The sequence below is a fragment of the Eriocheir sinensis genome, chromosome 53 (genome assembly GCF_024679095.1).
Source record: "Eriocheir sinensis breed Jianghai 21 chromosome 53, ASM2467909v1, whole genome shotgun sequence".
Taxonomy (NCBI): domain Eukaryota; kingdom Metazoa; phylum Arthropoda; class Malacostraca; order Decapoda; family Varunidae; genus Eriocheir; species Eriocheir sinensis.
In genome coordinates this window covers 6,223,884-6,247,925 of record NC_066561.1, presented here as the reverse complement: position 1 = coordinate 6,247,925, position 24,042 = coordinate 6,223,884, and the positions used below count along the sequence as shown (strand labels likewise).

General features: G+C 43.0%; 1 protein-coding gene across 1 annotated transcript in view; it reads right to left on the bottom strand.

The window, feature by feature from the left end:
• Positions 1–24,042, bottom strand: part of LOC126983115 (corticotropin-releasing factor receptor 1-like) — a 129,205-nt gene that overhangs the window by 17,757 nt on the left and 87,406 nt on the right. Inside the window, exons 5-7 of the mRNA XM_050835612.1 lie at positions 20,597–20,726; positions 7,851–8,007; positions 4,300–4,430 (exon numbers count right to left, since the gene is read on the bottom strand). Coding sequence (XP_050691569.1) covers positions 4,300–4,430; positions 7,851–8,007; positions 20,597–20,726 — 418 coding nt within the window. The remainder of the gene's footprint in view (positions 1–4,299; positions 4,431–7,850; positions 8,008–20,596; positions 20,727–24,042) is intronic.

Below are 24,042 nucleotides of genomic sequence, written 5' to 3'. Positions count from 1 at the left end.
TTTTTCCTGGATAGATTTTGCTTCATCCTTCATTTTTTCCTTTCCTCCCTGTTATCCCGTTTCTCTCATTTATATTTTCACTACCATGTTATTCTTCCTTTTCCCTTCCCTTCCTTCTTCAATCTTAACTTTTCCTCATTTATCTTTCTCTGCTTCTCCCTCTCTTTCTTCTTAACATCATACTTCTCTCACTCATATCTATTCTCCCTTCTCTCTTCCCTCCTTCCTTCCATCTCAACTTTTCCTCATCTATCGTTCTCGGCTTCTCCCTCTCTTTCTCCTAAACATCATAATTCTCTCTCCCCTCCAAAAATGGCCGCTCACCGCTTCTCCAGCAAAAGAAAAGTTAGCGAGGGCCCGGGAGAGGTCAATTTCGAATGCAGAAGTGTCCTGATGCTCTCCCCTTGAAAGGATATTTGCTCCCTGGGATTAATTTTCTGGACCGTTTGTTCCCGGTATTTGACTAATCGTACCTCGAACTTTTCTACTGCATCATGATTACCCAATTAGGCAGGTCATTCCAGGTATTTGTTGGGAACAACATGTCTCCTGATTCCCTCGCCCGCCCCATTTCATCATCGCACGCTTCCGCATAGTGAGACGAGCGATAGTGTTTGCGTCGCTGTCCGTGTCTGTTTGTCTGTCTGTAACGTAACCAGAGTATCTAAAAAACGTATCACCACAGAACCATGTACGGAGATGAGCGCCGAAGCACGCAGCTTTAATGTATGCCCCGCTACTTAACCTCACTCTTTACACACCTGAGAGCGTCCTTAGGTAAATATCTCAAAAGAGTTAACCTTCGACAGCACCCCGTTAAACCCCTTGCGGAGTTCCTACAAGAAGACATCACCAAGCGACAGGAATGGAACAAAAAGTGGCTGCTACAATTCAATGAAGAAAAATGTAAAGTCCTGCACCTTGGGAGGGGAAATCCAGCATACCAATACCACATGGGAAACACGCCAGTATCCACCACAGAGGCAGAGAAAGACCTGAGAGTATATGTTACCAGGCTACCAGTGAAAGCCAAATCCGTGACAATCGCAGCGGACGGGTTAAAACGACTTAATGATTGCGGATAAATGAAAATACCTGACTGAATGACTTAGGGAAACCATATTGAAAAAAAAACTCTTGTGCTTTAAAGGAACACCACGATGCTTCTATAGAAACCTCCTAAAGAGTTTTAAGGTAGTTCGACGCCATGAACCTAAAAGAAACACTCATTAGAACCAAACTGATCTCCTTTTTGGCCTTTGGATATTGTTGACGTGAGAGATATAAGCGTCTGGGACAAGGTTTTCGTTGTAGCTGTGGGCATTTCGTGGGGTAGTTTTATGACCCTTCTTCTGTACCACGAACCAAAAACACACTCATTAGAACCCGATTGGTCTACTTTTCGGCCTTTGAAGCGTCTGAGAGTGTTGACCTCTGTTACTTTGCAGGGATGGTGAGGGATGGAGGGAGGGGCTTGTGGACCGGATTGAGTGTACGAAGATTTTTTTTAATAGTTGTTTATCAGGTACGAATTTCAGTCCCTTTTCATCCTTCAGAGGGCAAAAGGAACCTCAAAAAGCCCCTCATCACATTTTTTAGTCCATTTTTCATGAGTATTTCCCTACGAAGTAACAAAGGAGTTTACTTTGTAGTTGTATGTGGACACTTCTCCCGAAATTGACCTCTCTTTTGGTCACTCATATATACTCTTTTTTTAGGGGTGTATATTAACGTTATTTTTTCCTCTCAATCCTTACTATTATTTTTTTTTTGTCCTTGAGCTTCTTCCTTTACTGCAAAAAAAAAAGAGCATCGATAAGAGGTAAAACTCTATTGGTCTACGTTATTCCATTTATAATCTTTACGTTCCTCCTCTAATCTACTCCCTTCCTCTCCTTCTTCTTTCCTTTCTTTCCTCCTCCTCCTCCTCCTTCTCCTCCTCTCCAGTTCTCTCCCTTGTTTGTGTTCTATTACGATTCTTTCTCTCTTTCTCTTTCTCTTTTTTTTCCGTCACAGCTGTCGACTTGTGAAAGCCCTATTATCTCTCTCTCTCTCTCTCTCTCTCTCTCTATCTCTATCTATCTATCTATCTATCTCTATCTATCTATCTATCTATCTATCTCAAGGTGTCAAGGGTGCCACGTGACCCTCTGGCATTTGACGTTCATCTGTCACTCATAATTTATACACGAATATTTTTTTCTTTTTTTTTTCCTCCTCTCCCCTCCATCCTTGTTTTTCTTTGCTTAATGTCCCCTCCCTCTCTTGCTCTTCCCTCCCTTCCCTCCTCTTCCCTCCCCTCTCTCTCCCTCCTCCTTTTTTCCTTCCCTCCCTTGTTCTCCTCCAGTCGCTTTCTTCCCCTTGTTTTCCCTCCCTTCTTTCCAATCCTCTTTTTTTTCTTTTTTTTTCTCTTACTTCATTTTGTTTTATCCTTCATTTCTATTTTCTTCTCTTCCTCCTCTTTTTTCCACTATCCTCCTCCTCCTCCTCCTCCTCCTCCTTCTCCTGTACCCCACTATCCTCCTCCTTCTCCTCCTCCTCCCCCTGCTCCTCCTTATCTTTCTCACCAGGGAAGACAATGAGAGAGAGAGAGAGAGAGAGAGAGAGAGAGAGAGAGAGAGAGAGAGAGAGAGAGAGAGAGAGAGAGAGAGAGAGAGAGAGAGAGAATCTTCAACAAAACAGAGCAACAATGGGAAGAAAGGAAAGAATACAGAGAGAGAGAGAGAGAGAGAGAGAGAGAGAGAGAGAGAGAGAGAGAGAGAGAGAGAGAGAGAGAGAGAGAGAGAGAGAGAGAGAGAGAGAGAGAGAGAGAGAGAGAGAGAGAGAGAGAGTGGGAAGGTGGGAGAAGGGAGGCGGTAAAAGAAAAAAAAAACGAACAGGAGATGAAAGGGAGGGAGATAAAAATGGAAGCTGGAATAGATTGCTTGTGAGCGTGACGAGTTTGAGCAACAATGAAAGTGGGAAGCGAGAGAGAGAAAGAAAGAGAGAGAGGGTAAGAGAAAAACACAAAACAGGAAAATGGGGGTACAATAGAACAGCTAATGGCATAGAAAACACAATATAGGCAAAGAAAGAAAGGGAAGAAAGGAAGATAAATAGATAGATGAATAGATAGATTGATGAAAGCCGTACAATAGGAAACTTATGGCCTATGCAACACAATATAGGCAAAGAAAGAAGGGAATAGAGGAAGATAAATAGATAGACGAATAGACATATATATGAAAGCCGTACAATAGGAAACTTATGGCCTATGCAACACAATATAGGCAAAGAAAAAAGGGAAATAAAGGAAGATAAATAGATAGACAAATAGACATATATATGAAAGCCGTTCAATAGGGCTCTTATGGCCTTGGCAACACTTTCACCCATCCCACATATACAGACGCACTCCTCCCCTCTTCTCTCCCCCACTCAGTCATACAGTAACCTCACACCCCTCCTGCATACACAAATAAACTCCCCTATCCTATATTCTCCCATCTCTGATACACACACATACAGAAACCTTTCACGAGTTCACATATATAGATAGACCTTAGACCTCTCTCTCCCCATCATCTCCTCTTCTCAAACTCACACACACACGGTAGCCTCACAAACACCCCTCCTGCATGCATAGATAAACTCCCCTATCCTATATTCTCCCTTCTCTGATACACACACATACAGAAACCTCACACGAGTTCACATATATAGATAGACCTTAGACCTCTCTCTCCCCTTCATCTCCTCTTCTTAAACTCACACATACACAAGGTCACATACACGGATTGGCTCCTCTCTCTTCCTGCCTTCGACCCTTCTGAAACACACGCACAAACAGTAGACTTATACACATACAAACAATTTTCTTTCGTCTCCTACACAAACACATCTACATACGCATACCTACACATAAACAAACGCCTACACATACTCATATTTATTAGTCTCATACACATGTAGAGTAAACGTCATTTTCCTTCTACACAAACACACGGAAAAACACCTTTGCCTTATCTATACTTACACATAAAGAGCCTCTATATTCTCCCAAACACACGCAAACATACACACAAACAGAGAACTCGCATATACATAGGAAACTAACCAACCATTCCGACAAATACACACACAAACACACACACACACACACACACACACACACATACAGTAGCTCTTCTCCCCCTCCCTTGAACAAACACACCCTAACACACACAGACATACACTACCAGCCCTTCCCTCCCCCTCCTCCTTTAACACCCCTCCCCCCCTTACTCCCTCCATCCCCCCTGCCCCCCCTTGCCTCCTTACCAGCAGGGCCGTCACCATGGGCGCCACCAGTATCCAAACGAAGGGGAGCCCGCCGTATCCTGTCCAGCAGTGAACGGGGTAGTGTAGGGTCATGACGGCTGCCCACGCCCCCAGGAACACGAGCGGGCACCCTGCGAGACGGGGAACACAGGGGTACGGTTAGGCAGACGCACGGGGCAAGATATATTAGTGAAAGGGATGAAATCGATGGGTTGGGTAAGGAGAGGAAAGGAAAGGAGAGAAGGACAAGGAAGAGAAAATGAGGTAGAAGTGCAAGGAAAGGAGTTAAGAAAAAAGGTGAAGAGAAGAGATGGGAAAGGAAAGGAGAGGAAAGTGTTAAGGGAAAGGAAAGGAAAGGAGAGAAAAGGAGTTAAGAGAAAGTAAGGGGAGAGAATGGATTAACAGGGAAAGGAAAGGAAATGAGATGAAAGGAGTTAAGAGAAAGGAAGAGGAAAGAAAGGTTGAACAAGGAAAGGAAAGGAAGGGGAGAGAAAGGTTGAACAAGGAAAGGAAAGGAAAGGAGAGAAAAGGAGTTAAGAGAAAGGAGAGGGAGAGAAGGATTGAACAGGGAAAGGAAAGGAAATGGGTTAAAAGAAAGGCAGGGGAGAAAAAAGGGATGAACATGGAAAAGAAAGGAAAGAAAATGAAAAAAAATACAAAGAAAGAAAAATAATGGAGTATTTATATAAAGAAGGAAGAGGAATAGATGTGATGGGCAGAGAAAGGAGGGTAAGATAAGAAAACGGGAAGGAAAGGAAAGGATATCAGGAGAAAGAAATGGAGAAGGGGAGGAAAAGAGTGAAAGATAAGAGAAGAGCAGAGTAAGGAAAGGAGAGGAAAGGAGTGAAAAGGGAAAGACTGGGAAAAAAAGGAATGGTAGAAAAAATTAAGTATTCGTTGATCGTATTCGACCGTAGGATTTTGTTTGATAGGATAATATATAAGTAGATAAGTAGAAACACCAATAAATATAAGTGTGGATTGGTTTAGTATCTCTCTCTTAAGTTTCTCTAAGCATTACTTTAGTATCTTTAGTAGTATCTCTTTAATCAACTCTCTACTTTTATCTTTTTTTAGGAGCAGCATTTAGTGGGCTCTTTTTCTACACTTTTCTATGCCCTTGAGCTTCTTCCTTTCCTGTAAAAAAATAATTGATTGAAAGTTATCAATGAATGAGGTCTGAGGGTGTATAAAAATGGTTACCTAATTCACAGCCAGGTAGCCAGACACTCACCAGGTAGATTGACTAATAGAGTGGTTGATGAGTTGATTTAGTGCTCTGTGATTCAATTCTGCTGGTGGCTTTGATTCGGTAGATTTGCAGATAAAAATAAAATATAATTGGATTCCCTACTGTATATTTATAAAGAGATTGAATAATACATGACTGAACTGATGAATGCTATGAATTTGAGCGGTTACTGATTTAAAACGTGATTCTTTATTTTCTCGGAAGCATTCATGAGTAATCTTCAATATATTGCATAAGAGAGAGAGAGAAATTCCTTTATATGGGTCACATATATCTCGAGTTTTATGTGTGTGTACAGAGCGAAGTGACGTGTGTGTCTGTGTGTGTGTGTGTGTGTGTGTGTGTGTGTGTGTGTGTGTGTGTGTGTGTGTGTGTGTTAGTTTGTTTGTTTTGTCCCACCCATATATCTTTCCTGACCCCAAGAGCGTCATTTCGTGAGTGGGAGAGAGAGAGAGAGAGAGAGAGAGAGAGAGGGAGAGGGAGATGGGTAGGTAGGGAGGGAGGGAGGTAAAGAGGGAGAGATAGGAGGAAAGATCGGAAATAGGGAGGTCTCGTGTTTTGTTTGAGAGAGAGAGAGAGAGAGAGAGAGAGAGAGAGAGAGAGAGAGAGAGAGAGAGAGAGAGAGAGAGAGAGAGAGAGAGAGAGAGAGAGAGAGAGAGAGAGAGAGGAGATGAAAGAAAGAGATCAGAAAATTCATTCGGGGGAAGAGACGAGAAGTAATCCTAAGTGAAGAAGGGAAGGAAGGAGGGAAAGAGGAGAGGGAAGTGGAGGGAATGGAAGCAAGAGGAGGCGAAGGAAGTGAAGACGGCTGAAGGGAAGTGAGCTGAAGTGACCGGGATGGAAACAAAGATGATAAAAGGAGCCTCATGGATAGCAACACCAAGAGGAGATGAAGGGAAGGGAAGGGAAGGGAAGGGAAAGAGAAGGCAAGGGAAGAGAAGGGAAAGGAAGGGAAGGCATGAAGGAAAGTAAGGGAAGGAAAAGGAAAGGAAGGGAAGGAAAGGGAAGATACAGAAAGGAAAAGGAAGAGAAAGGAAGGGAAGGGAAGGGAAATGAAGAGAAGGCATGAAGGAAAGAAAGGGAAGGGAAGGGAAGGGAAGGGAAGGGAAAGGAAAGGAAGGGAAGGGAAAGGGAAGGGAAGGAGGAAAAGGGAAAGGAACGGAAGGGTAAGGAAAGGAAGGGAAGGGAAAGGACAGGAAAGGAAGGGAAGGGAAGAGAAGTGAAGTGAACGGAGAAGAAAGGAAAACAAAGAAGAAACAAAAGATCAGGCTTGGAGGTAAATACACGTGGATGGAAAACGGAAGAGAAGGAAATGTGGAGGAGAGGAAAACAAAGGAAAACAAAGAAGAAACATAAGAGGAAGCTTGGAGGTAATTTCACGTGAATGGAAAATTGAAGAAAAGGGAAAGATATGTAGAGTAGAGGAAAACAGAAGGAAACTAAAAAGAAACATAGGGCGACGCTTGAAGGTAAAAACACGTGAATGAAAAATAAAAAGAGAAGAAAGGGAAATGAGAGGAGAGGAAAACAAAGGAAAACAAAGAGGGAACATAAGAGGAAGCTTGGAGGAAAATGTAAACAGAAAGGAAGGATAGGTAGGGAAGAAGGATAAGGGAGGGAGAGGTAGGGAAAAGCCGTGGGAAGGAGAAGTAGGGAAGAAAGGTAAGGAAAGGATAGGTATGGAAGAAGGGTAAGGGAGGAGAGGTAGGGAAGAAGGGTAGAGGAAGGAGGGATAACGGAAGGGCGAGGGGAAGGAGAGGTAGGGAAGAAGGGTAGAGGAAGGAGGGATAACGGAAGGGCGTGGGGAAGGAGAGGTAGGGAAGAAGGGTAGAGGAAGGAGAGGTAGGGAAGAAGGAAAAAAGCACAGCCAATCGTGAAGGAGATGCTACAGGAAAGGAAAGGAAAAGAGAAACTGAAGCAAAGCCAAAATGAAAAAGCATTGAAGCAACAACTCAAAATGGAAAGAGGAGGAATAGAAAAGACACTCACCCCAGCCAATCCAGTAGTGAAGGATAAACGAAAGTAAAGGAAAGGAAACTGTAGCACAAACTCAGGGAAACACAAGAACACACTCTACCCACCCCAGCCAATCCAATAGTGAAGGATAAACGAAAGTAAAGGAAAGGAAACTGTAGCACAAACTCAGGGAAACACAAGAACACACTCTACCCACCCCAGCCAATCGTGGAGTGGATTATAAAGGGAAGGCAAGGAAACTAAAGGAAAGAAAATGAGGTAAAGCAATCTTAAAACGTACAGTCAAGGGGAAGGACAGCACACAGTAACCCTCCATACTCACCCCAGCCAATGGTGTAGTAGATTGGGAAGGGCGCGCCGGAGTCAAAAACGTTGGAGGTGAGGCGGGAGTGCAGGAAGAGGCCCTCCACGAACATCCAGCTGATTGATGCCATCTGAGCGTACATCCGGATCGCTAGCAGCATCTTGCACAACCAGTCCTGAGGGGGAAGGAGGAGAGGCTGATGGGAGTCTGTGTGTTATGAGGACGGGTAGAATGTAACGGGAGAGGGACTGATGGTGGTTTTGAATACGGGAGAGAGAAGAAGGGAGAGACAGGGAAAGACAAAGGGTAGTGTTAGAGGGGACGAGAGGGCGTGAGAGTAGTGTGTGTGTTGTTAAAGGACGGATAGAAGGGAAGGGGAAGGAAGTGATTATAGTTTTGATTAGAGGAGAGAGAGAGGAAGGGAGAGGCAGAGGGTCGTGTGTTAAAGAGAAGGAGAGAGGGCGTGAGACTAGCGTGTGTGTGTGTGTGTGTGTGTGTGTTTGTTAGAGGACAGATTAGGGAAGGGGAGATACTGACTGTAGTGTGGATAAGAGGAGAGAGAGGGAATTTGAGACAGAAGGAAAGACAGAGGGTAGTTGGAGAGGAGAAAGGAGCAGAGGGCGTGTGTGGTGTCTGTGGGTTAGAGCGGACGGCGAAGAGAGTTGGAAGGACTTGAGGATAGTTTGAATGTAAGGGAAGACAACGAGGGAAGAGGCAGACAGATAACTTTGACTTTAAGAGGAGATAAAGAGAGGAGGATGGCGTAAGGGGGGAGTCTGCGTATTAGAGAGTTTGAGGAGACTAGAAGGGGACTTGAAGACACTGAGGAGAGTTTGAATATTAGGGGACACAAGGAGGGAAAGGTGGAGAGACACATGTTAGTTTAGGTATGAGGGGAAACAGAGGGAAGGGAAAGGGAGAGGATGAAGGTAGTTTAAGTGTATTGGGTAACAGATAAAAAATGGTGGAGAGACAGAAGAGAGTTTGAGTTTAAGGAGAAGCAAAGAGAGGAAGGTAGAGATGATGAAGGTAGTTTGAGTATAAGTGGAGAGAGAGAGAGAGAGAGAGAGAGAGAGAGAGAGAGAGAGAGAGAGAGAGAGAGAGAGAGAGAGAGAGAGAGAGAGAGAGAGAGAGAGAGAGAGAGAGAGAGAGAGAGAAATATTTCGTGTATTAAAGGAGAGAAAGAGAGAAAGGGAGAGAGGGTGAGGTTAGTGTCTTAGAGGATATAGATACCAGTAAAAACAAACAATACGAAACTAATAAAATATGGCAACCGTCTTCCCTAGAGTTTACAAGGAGGGGAAAGTGGGAGAGGGGAAAAAAGGTTGAGAGGGAGTCTGAGAGGTTCATATGTTAGAGGAAGGAGAGGGAGAGACTGGCAGGGAGGGGAATATAAACCAGAAAACACGAACATTGCGTCATAAGATAATAAAAAATAACTAAATGCCTAACAAGCTATAAGAAGAAAGGGGAGAATAGGAGAGGAGAAAAAATGGCAGACTCGTGTGGCAGAGAAAATAGACAAAGGGAGGTGGAGGGAGACACGAACAAAACGTCTTAAGATAATAAAGAAAGAAACTAAATGTCTTCCACACTACAAGAAGAAAGGGGAGAATGGGAGAGGAGAAAAAATGGCAGACTCGCATGGTAGAGAAATTAGACAAAGGGAATGGGAGGGAGACACGAACCAAACGTCATAAGATAATACAAAAATAACTAAATATCTTCCTTCACTTTACGAATAGAGGGGAGAAAGGGGGAGAGAGATGGGAAAGAATGGCTGAAGATTTGTGTGCCAAAAAAAAAAAATCGTGTAAGGTAGAAACAAACAAAATTAAAAGGAAACAAATCAGACAAACTACCAAAACAAGGTAAACATCTTCCCTACACCTTACGAGGAGAGGAGAAAGGGGAGAGAGGGAAAAGAATGTCTGAAAATTCGTGTGCAAAGACAAAAAAAAAATCGTGTATGGCAGAAGCAAACAAAATTAAAAGGAAACAAATCAGATAAATTGCAAAAACAAGGTAAACATCTTTCTATAGCTTACGAAAAGAAGGAGAGGCAAACCAAGAGGCCGAAAAAGTCTTGGAAAACAGAGAACCAGAAAGTGAAATGAGACTAAATAACAGGCAAACAAACCACAGTGAAATAGGAATGCCTGTAATGGAGTTAGTAAGGAGAGGGAAGTGGGGAGCTACGTGAGAGGGGATTACAAGCTTTGTGCATTAGAAGGGAGAGTTAGCAAGTACTGAAAGACTCTTCGGAAACTAATGTAACTGGAAGAACAGGGAAACCAACATAAAAGGAATAACAGAGGAAGAGAAGAGAACTAGTAAGAAAAAATGACCAAAAAGGGACTCGAGACTAATATGACAGGAGCTTCGACATCGGAAAGGGAGGAGAGAGGACTTGTCAGAATAAAATAACTCTTGAAACAGTAACGTAACAGAAAGAACAAGGGGACGAGTATAAAATTAAGATCAGGGTAAGAGAGGGGAACTAGTAAGAATAGATAGTACTCTGGAGACTACTATGACGACCTTTGTACTTCAGAAGGGAAAGAGAGAGGACTATAGACTAATAAGGGCCGCTCTCACAGTCGCTGTTTTCGTGGTATCGGCGACTACCAGCGTGGGGACGGTCATGACAAGACGAAGGCGCGTGACTCGGCAGTGTTGTTTTCATATAAGTTAGGGAACGACTCTTAAGTACTAGAGGGAGCATAAAGAGGATCAGTAAGCATGAGAGGAGGGATAAGAGGGTAGAATAACAAGGGAGAAGAGGATAGGCGAGAGGATTATGTAGTGGGAGATGATAAGGGGAGAGAAGGGTGAGAGGAAAAAGTAGATAAAGAGGAAAACTGAGAGTATTATGTAATATGAGAGGGCAAGGGGAGTGCTAAGAGGGTAAACGAGATGAGGAGGAGAGTGGAGTGTTGTGTCAAGAGGGAAGGGAAAGAGGAGGAGGAGGAGGAGCTAAAGGTCTGTACATGTTAAGGAAAGATGACAGGGAGAAATTAAGTGAGTATTGGGAAAGGAAGAGGAGGAGGAGGAACTAAAGGCCTATACATGTTAAGATAAGATGACAGGGAGAAATTAAACGAATATTGGGAAGGGAAGAGAAGGAGGAACTAAAGAATTATACATAATAAGGAAAGAGAAAAGGTAGTAATTAAACGAGTATTGGATAGGGAAGAGGAGGAGGGGGAACTAAACGTCTGTACTACATGTTAAGGAAAGAGGACAGGAAGAAATTAAACGAGTATTGGATAGGAAAGGGCGTTACGTGTCTCTAGGAAGGAAAGAAAAGGAGGTATGTGAAAAAGGAGAACATGGGAAGGACTTGAAGCTTACTATTTTTTTGACAGGGAAAGACGAGAGGAAGGAAGAAAAACGGAAAAGGAGCTGAGAGGAAGCTTACGTGTCTCTAGGAATGAAAGAAAAGGAGGAATGTGAAAAAGAAGAACATGGGAAGGACTTGAAGCTTACTATTTTTTTGACAGGGAAAGAAGAAAGAAAGAAGGAAAAACGGGAAAGGAATTGTGAGGAAACTTACATATCACTAGGAATGAAAGAAAAGAAGGAGGTGTGTGAAAAAGAAAGGAGAACATGGGAAGGACTTGAGGCTTACTATTTTTTGACAGGAAGGAAGAAAGGAAGAAGGAACAACGAGTAAGGAATTAAGAGGAAACTTACGTGTCACTAGGAAGGAAAGAAAAGAAGGAGGAATGTGAAAAAGAAAGAACATGGGAAGGACTTGAGGCTTACTATTTTTTGACAGGGAAAGACTACAGGAGGAAAGAAAACCGGAAAAGGAACTAAGAGGAAATTTACGAATCACTAGGAAGAGGAAAAAAGGAGGAGGAATATGGAAAAGAAAGGAGAACATGGGAAGACTTGAGGCTTACAATTTTTTGACAGGGAAAGACGACAGGAGGAAAGAATAACGAAAAGGGAGCTGAGAGGCAACTTACATATCACAAGGAAGAAGAAAAAAGGAGGAGGAGGAATGTGGAAAAAAGAGGAGGGCATTGGAAAGGTTTGAGACTGATCACTTTTTTTTAACATGGAAGAGAGAAAACGAAGAAATAATAGAGTAGGAATTTACATAACGCCAGAATAGGGAGACTAGAAAATGAAAGTGAGAGGGAAAGGAGGATACGGGTGGGACTGAGAGGCTTACTTACCAGGGAACGAAGGTGGAACGGAAGAAAACAAAGAAGTAATGAAGAAGTAATTTACAGAACAATGGGATAAAAAGATAAGGAGGAGTGAACAACTTAAAGGAGGCCACAGGAAACACTAAAGAGGTTATTTGTATTGAAGTAAAATGGGAACAAGAAAAACGAATTAGGAATAGAGAAGAAAATACTGAATAGGAAGATAAGAAGGAGGGTGAAAATAAAAATGGGAAATTAGAAGATAGGGAGAACTGAAAGGTTTGTGCATAGCAGTGAAGATAAAATAAGTGAAATGAGAAAACGAAGAGAGAATATATAAAGAAACTTACTTAGAAGGAGAAGATGCAGAAATATAAAAGGGAAAAACTAAATTTATCTTAGTATGAGTATGGGGAGAAGGAGGAGGAGGAGAGATATAAGTGAGGCAGAGAATAAAAGATAAAAATAAACAAAGAATAAATGGATAGCAAAATAAAACAACGCCAGATAAACGAAGAAAACAAAAAGAAGAAGAAATGTGATGGAGAGAGTGACGCAATACAAGAAAGGGAGAAGAAGAAGGAATATAAGGAAGAGAAGATAATAAGAGATAAAAAAAATAGAAACAAACATAAGAATAGCTGGATAAGGAAGAAAATAACAAAGACAGAACAAACGAAGATAAGAAGGAGGTGGAAGGAGAATTACACAACACCAGAAAGGGAGGAAAAGAAGAAGGAATATAAGGGAGAGAAGAAAATAAGAGAAGCAGAATAAGATAGAAACAGACGTAAAGAATAACTGGATAGGAAAGAACGAAAATAAAACGAAGAAAACAACAAGAAGGAATGTGATAGAGGGAGAGTTACAGAAGAAGGAAGAAGGAATGGAAATAGAAAATAAGAGAGACAGAAGAAGATAGAAATAACCATAACGAACAGGTACATAGGAAAAAAAAATAACAGCGCTGTAAAAAAAGGAAGAAAACAACAAACCGGAATGTGATAGAGGGAGAGTTACAGAAGAAGGAAGAAGGAATGGAAGAATAAGAGAGACAGAAGAAGATAGAAATAACCATAACGAACAGGTACATAGGAAAAAAAATAACACGTCAGAAAAAAAACGAAGAAAACAACAAGAAGGAATGTGATAGAGGGAGAGTTACAGAAGAAAGAAGAAGGAATGGAAGAAGAAAATAAGAGAGACAGAAGAAGATAGAAATAAACACAAAGAACAGGAAGATAGGAAAAAAACAACACCGCCAGAAAAAACGAAGAAAACAACAAGGCGGAATGTGAACGTGAAAGTTAGACAACACCAAAAAGGGAGGAAAGGAAGAAGAAATGTAGGGAGAAAAAAAATAAGAGACAGAATAAGATAAAGAACAAGAGAATAAGGAAACGAAAATAACACAACACCAGAAAAACGAAGAAAACAACAAGCCATAATGTGATAGGGGGAGAGTTAGACAACATCTTAATGGGAGAAAAATAAGAAGGAATGTAGGAGGGGAGGACATCCACAACTTAGTATACGCGGGTCGTGGATCATAATTTAGAGAGGGAAGGATTAGGGAGAGAGGAAAGGCACGAGGGGAAGGTAGATTGATCTCAAAGGCAAGGAAATAGGAAGAGGGAGCAGGATACCTTTGAAGAGGCATGGAAGGAATGATTAGGTGACCCTGAAGGAAAGGGAAATGAGACTGAGGAAGACGAAGTAAAGATGGGGAAAAAGGGGAAGGAAACTGTTTGAGAGAAGTGGAGAAAAAGAGGAGAAGGAAATTGTTTGAGGAGTTAGAAATTATTAGACGTAAAAGGAAAAGGAAAGAGACTTGGCAAGACGGAGTAGAGATTGGAAGGGAGGGAATGGGAAGGAAAGTGCTTGAGTGAAAATGGGGGAAAAATGGGAGGAGAAGGAAATTGTTTGAGGGAAAGTGGAGGAAAAAGAGAAAGGGAAAGAAAATTATATAACGCAAGAGGAAAAGGGAAAGAGACTTGGCAAGACGGAGTAGAGATTGGAAGGGAGGGAATGGGAAGGAAAGTGCTTGAGTGAAAATGGGGGAAAAATGGGAGAAGGAAATTGTTTTAGGGAAAGTGGAGGAGAAAAGAGGAGGGGAAGGAAAGTGTTTGAGAGAAAAATGAGGAAAAATAGGAGGAGAAAGAAACAGTTTGTGGAGGAAAAAAGAGAAAGGGAAATAAAGTGTTTTGAGACATTGAAAGAGAAAAGAAAGAAAAAGTGGAGGTACTGAAGATGCTTGATAAAAAGAAACGGAAAGACAAGTGAAGGGAAAATTAGAGAAAAAGCTTGTGAGATATGAAGCGAGGAAGGGAAGGAGGGAGAGGGAAAAGATTGGGAAGGGGAAGGAAATAGAGTAGAGCTAATTAGAGTAATTTCAGTGGGTAGATAAATTGGTGTACATAGAAGTGAAAAGAAAAATATAGAGAAAATCTTATGTATTGTGGAGCAAGGAAGGGAAAGAGAGAGAGAAGGAATAAAGATGGGGGAGGGCAAGAACATGGAAAAGTAGATAACTTGAGAGGGTAGATAACTAGAACATTGAAAAGAAGTAGAAAGAAAAAAAAAGGGTAGAGAAAAAAATCATATCTTCTAGAGCACAGACGGGAAGGAGAGAGAGAGAGAGAGGGAAAGCTAAGGAAATGGAAGAGTAGATAACTTGAGAGGGTAGATTACTTGAACATGAAGAAAAAGTGGAAAGAAAAAAAAAGGTAGAGAAAAAATCATGTTATAGAGCTCGGAAGGGAAGGAGAGAGAGAGGGAAAGGTAAGGAAATGGAAGGGTAGGTGAAGTTAATTAGGTTACTCCAAAAGGATAGACATGTGGAGAGAGAGAGAGAGAGAGAGAGAGAGAGAGAGAGAGAGAGAGAGAGAGAGAGAGAGAGAGAGAGAGAGAGAGAGAGAGAGAGAGAGAGAGAGAGAGAGAGAGAATGGAGAGAAAAACTTTTATGATGCAAGAATGACAAGGAAGGAAAGATATGTAGGAGTGAGTTTGTCTTGGGATCAGTGATGAGAAATAAAGAGAGGGGAGACTGTGTAATGCTTAGAGTGCAGAACAGAAAAATGGTAAAGGAAAGGAGCTGAGTGGAGGAGAGCGTGAAGGTGGAGTGGAAAGTCACGCTAATTAGGGGACTGCGGTGGTTGTTAGGTGAGGCTATGGAACGGACAGAAGGGAAGTAAAAAAAAGAAAAAAGGAGACAAAAAGGAAGATGTGAGATTAACTGCGTCACAAAAAAAGATAAAGGAATGTGAGATTGAATGCGTCACAAAAAAAAAAAAAATTACAGAACACGTGGAACCGAACAAATTTAAAAAAAAGAGAAAATGGAATATGAAAAAAAAGTAGATTGTAACTATTGGAACGGATTAGTAAAACGGTCAATTCTTTAGTTATATATGAAGAAATATCTATCTATCTACTTATCTATCCATATCTATATCCCCCATCTATTTATCTATCTATCTACCTATGTTTATCTATCTATCTATTTCACGTTAGGTTATAAAAGTCAAACATACGTCACTAAACACTGAGTCGAAGTAACGTTGTGATTACCGTATGCATTCCAGTGGTCTCGTTTTTCGGGGTCTTTTTTTGCAATAATTCAGTGTTTTATTGTGTCAAGTCTTGTTTGTTGGGGTCAGGGTGTGGCTGGGTGTGGCCATGGCAATCACTCACTCTGCGTTGGGAATGACCACATCTTTGTCCTCTCTTCCGCTACCTCCCCTCTCCCCATCACTTACACCTCCCCCTCCCCAGCTCCACTCCCCAGCTCCACTCCACCTACATTCCCTCCTCCCCTACATCTCCTCTCCCCATCACTTACACCTCCCCCTCCCCAGCTCCACTCCACATACCTCCCCCTCCCTCCCTCTCCCTCCTCCCATCCTTTACACCTCCCCCTCCCCAGCTCCACTCCACCTACATTCCCTCCTCCCCTACCTCTCCTCTCCCCATCCTTTACACCTCACCCTCCTCAGCTCCACTCCACATACATACCCTCCTCCCCTACCTCTCCTCTCCCCATTCCTTACACCTCCCTCTCCTCAGCTCCACTCCACCTACATTCCCTCCTCCCCTACCTCTCCCCTCCCCATGCCCTCTTTTCCCCTTACCACCCCCTCCCGCTACCTTCCCCCTCCCCATACCTTCCCCCTTCCTATACCTTCCCCCTCCCAATACCTTCCCTTCCCCCTACCACCCTCCTACCATCACCCCTCCCCCTACATTCCCCCTCCCCTTACCTTCCCTGACCCCTACCACCCCTTCAGCCTTCCTTCCCCCTCCCCTTCCTCCCTCCTCCACCTACTTCCCCCCTTCTGCTATTTCAGTCCCTCCACCTCACTCCACTCATTGTGATTGGTGATTTCACTTACACACACACACACACACACACACACACACACACGGACAACCATTCGTAAACACACACACCAAAAAAAAAGCACATGCAATCAATCACACCCATACGTCATTATCACACACACACACACACACACACACACACACACACACACACACACACACACACACACACACACACAGAGGGAAATGTGTAAATATATATTCTAGTCTTAAAATTTTAATTAGTTTTTTTGATAATCGGATAATGAAAATTGGCACACTAATTTATGAGAGAGAGAGAGAGAGAGAGAGAGAGAGAGAGAGAGAGAGAGAGAGAGAGAGAGAGAGAGAGAGAGAGAGAGAGAGAGAGAGAGAGAGAGAGAGAGAGAGAGATTAGTTATTATAAAAACAAATATTGAATTATCACAACCCGCACGTAATAAAAAATAATTGTGTGTGTGTGTGTGTGTGTGTGTGTGTGTGTGTGTGTGTGTGTGTGTGTGTGTGTGTGTTTCTGGTATATATATTGTCCCGCCCTTCAAAAAAATGTCATGAAAGTGGGAAATGATTCATGGGCTACACAAAAAGCAGGTGTAACGCAAATTAATCAGCCACGCCTGGCGGAGCGGAACACCTGTGTATTTCGCATCATTTACCTGTCGCAACGGTGTGTTAATTTACCCCAAATGTGTGTGTGTGTGTGTGTGTGTGTGTGTGTGTGTGTGTGTGTGTGTGTGTGTTGATAATGACGTATGGGTGTGATTGATTGCATGAGCTGGTTTTTTTTTTTGTGTGTGTGTGTTTACGAATTGTTGTCCGACTTCCGTGTGTGTGTGTGTGTGTGTGTGTGTGTGTGTGTGTGTGTGTGTGTGTGTGTTCATGTGTCCGTCTCGATGTCTGTTTGTCGGTCAGCAGGTAGATTTTTCACTGCCACCTGTCTGTTTGCTTTCACGCCCCATCCATCATGCACGTACACACACACACACACACACACACACACACACACACACACACACACACACACACACACACACACACATACTGATCCAGCCGCCTTTTTTCAGCAAGTTTCCATATTTTACTTTATACATATTTTTTTTCCCCTTTCCTCCTTCCTATTTTCCTCCTTTACCTTCGTTTCCCATCAGTCTTTCTGAGCACAACGTTTTTTTTTTCCTTTTATTTCTTTCCGAGGCAGCGATTCTTCCTCTGCCTCTTTTTCCCCTCATTAAACTCGCTAAATGATAATGAAATAGCGTGTAAGAAAAGGAAGAAGAAAGAAGAAGAAGAAGACGAAGAAGAAAAAGAAGAAAAAAATAGAAATAAAAAAAGAAGAGTCGTAATGAGAAAAGGAGTAACAAAGGAAATCGAGGAAGGAAGAAGTTGATGTTGCTAATGATGATGGTAATGAAGATGATGATGATGATGATGATGATGATGATGATGAGGAGGAGGAGGAGGAGGAGGAGGAGGAGGAGGAGAAATATGAGAGGCAAGAAAAGAGCAACAAAAACAACAGGAAATCAATAACAACAACACCACCACCACCAATAATAATAATAATAATAATAATAATAATAATAATAATAATAATAATAATAATAATAATAATAAAAATAATAATAATAGCGATGATAATGAAAGCAATAACCTTAAGGGCATACATATACATTCCCTGAACCAATTATAAATGTCAGCAAATCACGGCGTTCACCTGGGAGCACGGGGCTGTCACCTGCATAAAAGTTAATTAGGTGTCTCGTCTCGGTCTCGGGCATTGCTCCCCGCTGGTCACTCATGCCGTCAGTCACTCATCGCCGCCCTGAGCTAAGTAATTACTGCCAACGACAAGCCGGATGGATCAGTGTGGAGCCGGTGTTTTTTTTTTGTGTTGGTAAAAAGTTATTTTGACGGAGAAAGACAGACAGACAGGATTAGTGTGGAGGCAATGCGTGTTTTTGTTTTGTTTTGTGTTGGTAATTATGCATTTTGACAGACAGACAGACAGACAGACAAACAGACAGATACAGACAGACACACCGACAGACAAATAGACAGGATTAGTGTGGAGGCAATGCGTGTTTTATTCTGGGTTGTGTTGGTGATTATATATTTTGACAGACAGACAGACAGACAGACAGACAAGCACACACACACACACACACACACACACACACACACACACACACGTCAGATAGTCAGTCAGTCGTTTTTCTTTAATATTATTGAAGAGAAACCAAAAACTAAAGAAATGTACCAAAAAATGTGCTAAAAATAAACTCTTCTAATTATTGCAACGAAAGATATGGTGAAAAGGAGTTAGCTAATATATAATGGGCAGTGTGACGGAGATGAACACCAAGGCCACGCGTAGGTTTATCGTATGCCCCAACTTTACCTTTAGTATGATTTTTTCACTCATCATAACAAATCTCGAATATTAGAAAGGATGACAAACAGCAAACAAAAGGCTACTCCAGACTTAACCAGTGAAAAGGGATGAAAGAGTGAAAATACCGGTCGACTCTTGCCTTACTAATCTGGACAGCATACGGATAAGCTTCATTGTACCTTATTTCTCACTAACTTACTCATCCACACTCACTCACTCTTGTATTAGTCAAGTACTCAGTTTCCTTTCCAGACTTAACCGGTGAAAAGTGATGAAAGAGTGAAGATACCGGTCGACTCTTGCCTTACTAATCTGGACAGCATAAGGATAAGCTTCATTGTACCTTATTTCTCACTAACTTACTCATCCACACTCACTTAAACACTCACCCACTCTTGTATTAGTCAAGTACTCAGTTTCCTTTCCAGACTTAACCAGTGAAAAGTGATGAAAGAGTGAAGATACCGGTCGACTCTTGCCTTACTAATCTGGACAGCATACGGAAAGCTTCATTTTACCTTATTTCTCACTAACTTACTCATTCTCTCACGCAAACACTTACTCATGCATTTGTCAATTACTCAGTCAATCAGTCAGTCCGTCAGTCAGCTAATCAACCAATCAGTTAGTCAGTTAATGAGTCTGCCAGTCAGTCAGTCTCTCTTTTCTCACTCCTCTGGACATCTTATTAACGCCGACCCTCATCTCCAGAGAGTAGTCACGGCTCTTCTTCGCTCTCCTCTCCCTTCTTCCTTAACTTTCCCCTCTCTCTTTTCTCCTCTTATGCTTCTCACTTGACACCTCTTCCCTCTTTCCCCTCACCTTCATTTTCTTCCCCGGCATATGACCACAGATGTTGCGCCTACTAAACGAAACTTTCCAACTTAATATTCTGCCATCTCTCTTTCTTTCCATACTCTCACGCTTCCCAGTTTCCTTCTCTTCTCTCTACGTTTCCTCACCTCTTCGGCTCTCACGTATCTCTCCTCCCGTTGTTCTCTCCTCTCCTACTTTCGTTTCTCTTTCCCCGTCCTCTCCTTCTTCTCTCATCTTCTGTCTCCATCTTCTCTCATGTTCCTGTTTTCCTTCACTTTCCTTTCACTTTCCCCTTCTCTCTTTCCTCTCATGTTCCTCTTCTTTACTCTCCATTTCCCTTTCCTCTCCTTCACTGTCCTCCTTCTTGTCTCTTTCTTCTCCTGCGTTCCCCTTTTCAATTTTCCCTTCCCCTTTCCTCTCCTCCTTTCGTCTTTCTCTTCTCTGGTTCCTCCTCTCTTCCACTCAACCCCTCCGTTTCCCTTTGCTTTCCTTTCCTCCTCTTTCCTCTTCCTCTTTTCTCACTTCCTAACCTTTCACACACTCCCCCATTCCCGCCCCCCACCCCTTCCCCCCTTCCTCCCCTTTCACGCTCTCTTCTTTGAGCCCTACCGCCTTTCAGAGCATATCCCAGCATGCCCGTATGGTCTAATGGGCAAGGAGGGCAGTTGCGAATCCTTTGGCCTCGGGTTCGAATCCATTCAGGCGTGGGAGTTCATACCTGGACTTACCTGTGTGTGTGTGTGTGTGTGTGTGTGTGTGTGTGTGTTACCTTTTGGCTGGTCTTGAAATTGGTGCCCCGGGGGAAATCTAGTGAAGGAGGACTGGTAACCTGGATGGAGGACACACACACACACACACACACACACACACACACACACACACACACACACACACACACACACACACACACACACACGCCTCTGCCCCCCCCACACACAGAAACACAAACACAAACACAAAACTTCCCACGCACACAACTCCTCCCCCTACACCCCCCCCCCCCCTCGTCACCCCACTACACGCACGCACGCACTCACCACGTCCCTGTAGGTGTACGAGGAGCGTCGCGACACGAAGGGCTCCGTCAGCACCAGCATCACCAGGAACATGATGATCAGCGCCGCCACCAGGTTCCGGTGCACCCGAAGGCGATCACACTCCAGCGTCCTGGGGAGGAAAGAGTGCGTGATGTAGATAAACTGGTAGATAGATAGATAGATTGAGATAGATAGATAGAAAAGTAGATAGATTGATTTTTTTTTTTTTTAGGAGGAGCGAGTAGCGGGCTTTTTTGTATATTATTGTTTCCTCTTTTGTGTGCCCTTGAGCTGTCTCCTTTGTTGTAAAAATAAATAGAGATAGGCAGGTATTTCACAAGGTAATTTGAGAGATATCGCATCAGGTATGGATTTTGTCCTCTGATCTTTTATCAATAGTGAACTGCAATCACTGCCCAGTGTCGCTGTGAGCACATGTGTTGATGAAAATAGGTTCTTTATGCAGGACGTTTGTGCCATTCCTTGTAAATATTAAAGTTAATGATTTATTCACGTTTGTTCTAAGTGGTTGTATTAACTCTCAAGCTGAAACGAGTCGAAATGAACGAAAGTTGTCTGCCCCGAAGCTGCAGCAGAAATAGATCTGCGAGAACATTTTATTGTTGGCTTTGGGTTTTATTGGAGATACACGCCCAAGGGAGGAGGCCATCCCACGCTGTAAAAATCCCCCTCCCCCGAGGCAGTTAATTCATCGCGAGGAAGCCAGTGCAGCTGGTGTTCACGTGGAGCACAAACAGTCCCAGTGAACAGGCGCGGGGCCTGACCCTTCGACTAGCAACCCAGGACTGGACCATCTTAATAAGGGGCCTTTATGGCATTAAGTTACTTGGTGCAGCGACATTGCCAATTTGACAATGATCAAGATACAAACAAACAGGCAGACACTTTTCTTTGCGGCGTCCCTGAATATAAATGTGCGGCCAGACAGGCAGAGCGTCGACCCTGTGGTTGCTATGGCGAAGCGTCTCCGTGGCTGAGTGGCGACGCAGGAGAGCCCCCTGACGGCGACCAAGTGAACTGATTTAGATCAAGGCATATTGCCGCGACCAAACCTGAAAGTTCTCTGTGTGTGGCCGAGGGCGGCGGGGCCTCTGTGCGGGATGTGGCCATTGATACACACTTGGGCGGGAAGGTAGAGGGGACCACTTACGAAATTAGTTTGAAACAAGTAAAGTTAAAGTTGGGGGCATATGTTAAGCTGCACGTTGCCTCGATGCTCATCTCCGTCTCCTTGCCCCTGGAGTTGGTGGTGGGGAGAAACTAACCACCTCGAGACACCGGCAAATCTTCCCCAGATTTCCCCAGGCACCCATTTATCAACCAGCCCGAAAGGGAGGATGAACAATAGGGTGAGCCGGGCCCCAACTGCCCTGGGTTTGCATGTACGATTAACTTAGGCCCACGTATTCATAACTAAGCGCAGTACTACGGAGCCGTATTCATTCATATCAGAAATGTATAGAAGTAGAACATATGTATTACGGAAACTGTAACTGTGGGGTGAGTGTACGAGCAAGGCCTTGGGATAAACACAAGGGCGAAGGTCCGGTGTTTCTGGCCGAGGGGAAGTAGAACACGGTATTGTTGTGTTTAATGCTGTCATGAGTTTGTAGACATGCTCAGACGTGCAGGGCGAGAAGCGAAGCCGTGGGACGAGTGTATTTGTGTAGTGTTATGTTGACGGGATGTGTGGTGACCTTGATGGAGAGAGAGAGAGAGAGAGAGAGAGAGAGAGAAGGATGGAGGGGAGGAGAGAGGGAGGCTGTAGGTATATATGGAAATGACATATTTTTTTTCCCAATCATGTACGGAGGGAATTAGTTCGTTATCTCTCTCTCTCTCTCTCTCTCTCTCTCTCTCTCTCTCTCTCTCTCTCTCTCTCTCTCTCTCTCTCTCTCTCTCTCTCTCTCTCTCTCTCTCTCTCTCTCTCTCTCTCTCTCAGATTTTATATTAATTATGCTATTTCTGGCCAATTTTAATACCTTGATGACTGACATATTCATCTCCCTCTTTTTTCTCCCTCCATCCCTCCCTCCCTCCCACTCTCCCTCCAACACTCTCTCCTTCTCCTTCTCTCCCTCTCTCCCTCCTCCTCTCTCCCTTTGTATCTCCAAATATTATTTTATCCCTCTCCCTTCCCTCCTTTCCTCCATCCCTCCCTTTTCTCTCCCTCGGATTGATTTCAACTCTCCTTCACACACACACACACACACACACACACACACACACACACACACACACACACACACACACACACACACACACACACACACACACACACATACATACACACTTCTCTTTAATCTCATCGGACAGGGCTTTCATTGCATTAATTAATCCATTGCATTCTTTTATCTTTTATTTGGTCTTATTTACGTCGTTTGCGTTGCTTGTGGTGAAGATGTATAATGTGTGTGTGTGTTGAAATACATCCGGGTTGTGTTATGGCTGGGGGCAGGAAACGAAGCGAAGAGGAAGGCGAAAGGAGATGAAAGAGAAAGGAGGGAGAACGTGAAAGGAGGAGAAAAGGAGACGAAAACAATAAGGTAAATGAGAGGAAGATAAGTAAAGTAAGGGGAAGGAGAATAAGATCATAATAGAAAAGAGAAAGAAAGAAGAAAAACAGGATAAATATAAGGAAAGGAAACGAGGAATAAGGAAGAAGGAAATGAGAATGGGGGAAGGAAAACAGTAACGGTAAAAAGGAGGATAAATATAAGAGAATATGGGGAACAAGGAAGAAAGAGAATAGCAAAGAAGAAAGGAAAAGGAAAATAGAAAGGTGAATAGATAAGAATAAGGCTGGAAAACGTGGACTAAGGAAGAAGCAAAAATTAATGAATAAAAAGCAGACAAAAAAATGAGCAGAAATTCAGAGATGTTATAAAAAGGGAAAGATGAAGGGTGAGGGAGGATCAAGCGGGGGGGTAGGACTAAGATGAAACAGAAATGAGAAAAAAGAAAGAAAACGAAAATAAGCAAAATGATAGAAGGGATAAAAAACAAGCGGATAAAGAGATAAAAAAAGAGGGGAAAGGGAAGTGTGATAAGGGGAGTGTAAGGGGAAAGAGAAGGGGGAGAAAATTTCGGTGGAGACGGATAAAGATGAGGAAATGGAGAGATGAAAAAGAGGGAAAGGGAATGAAAGGGAAGCGTAAAAAAGGGAGTGTAATGGTAAACAGAAGGAGGAGAAAATTTAGATGGAAACGAGAATGAACAAGAAGATAGAGGGAAGGATTAAAAGACGGATAAAGATGAGGAGACAGATGAAAAAGAGGGGAAAGGGAATGAAGGGAAAGGGTAATAAAGGGATTGTAAGTGGAAACAGAAGGAGGAGAAAATTTAGATGAAAACGAGAATAAACAAGACGATAGATGGAAGGATAAAGATGAGGAGACTGAGAGATGAAAAAAGGGGAAAAGGGG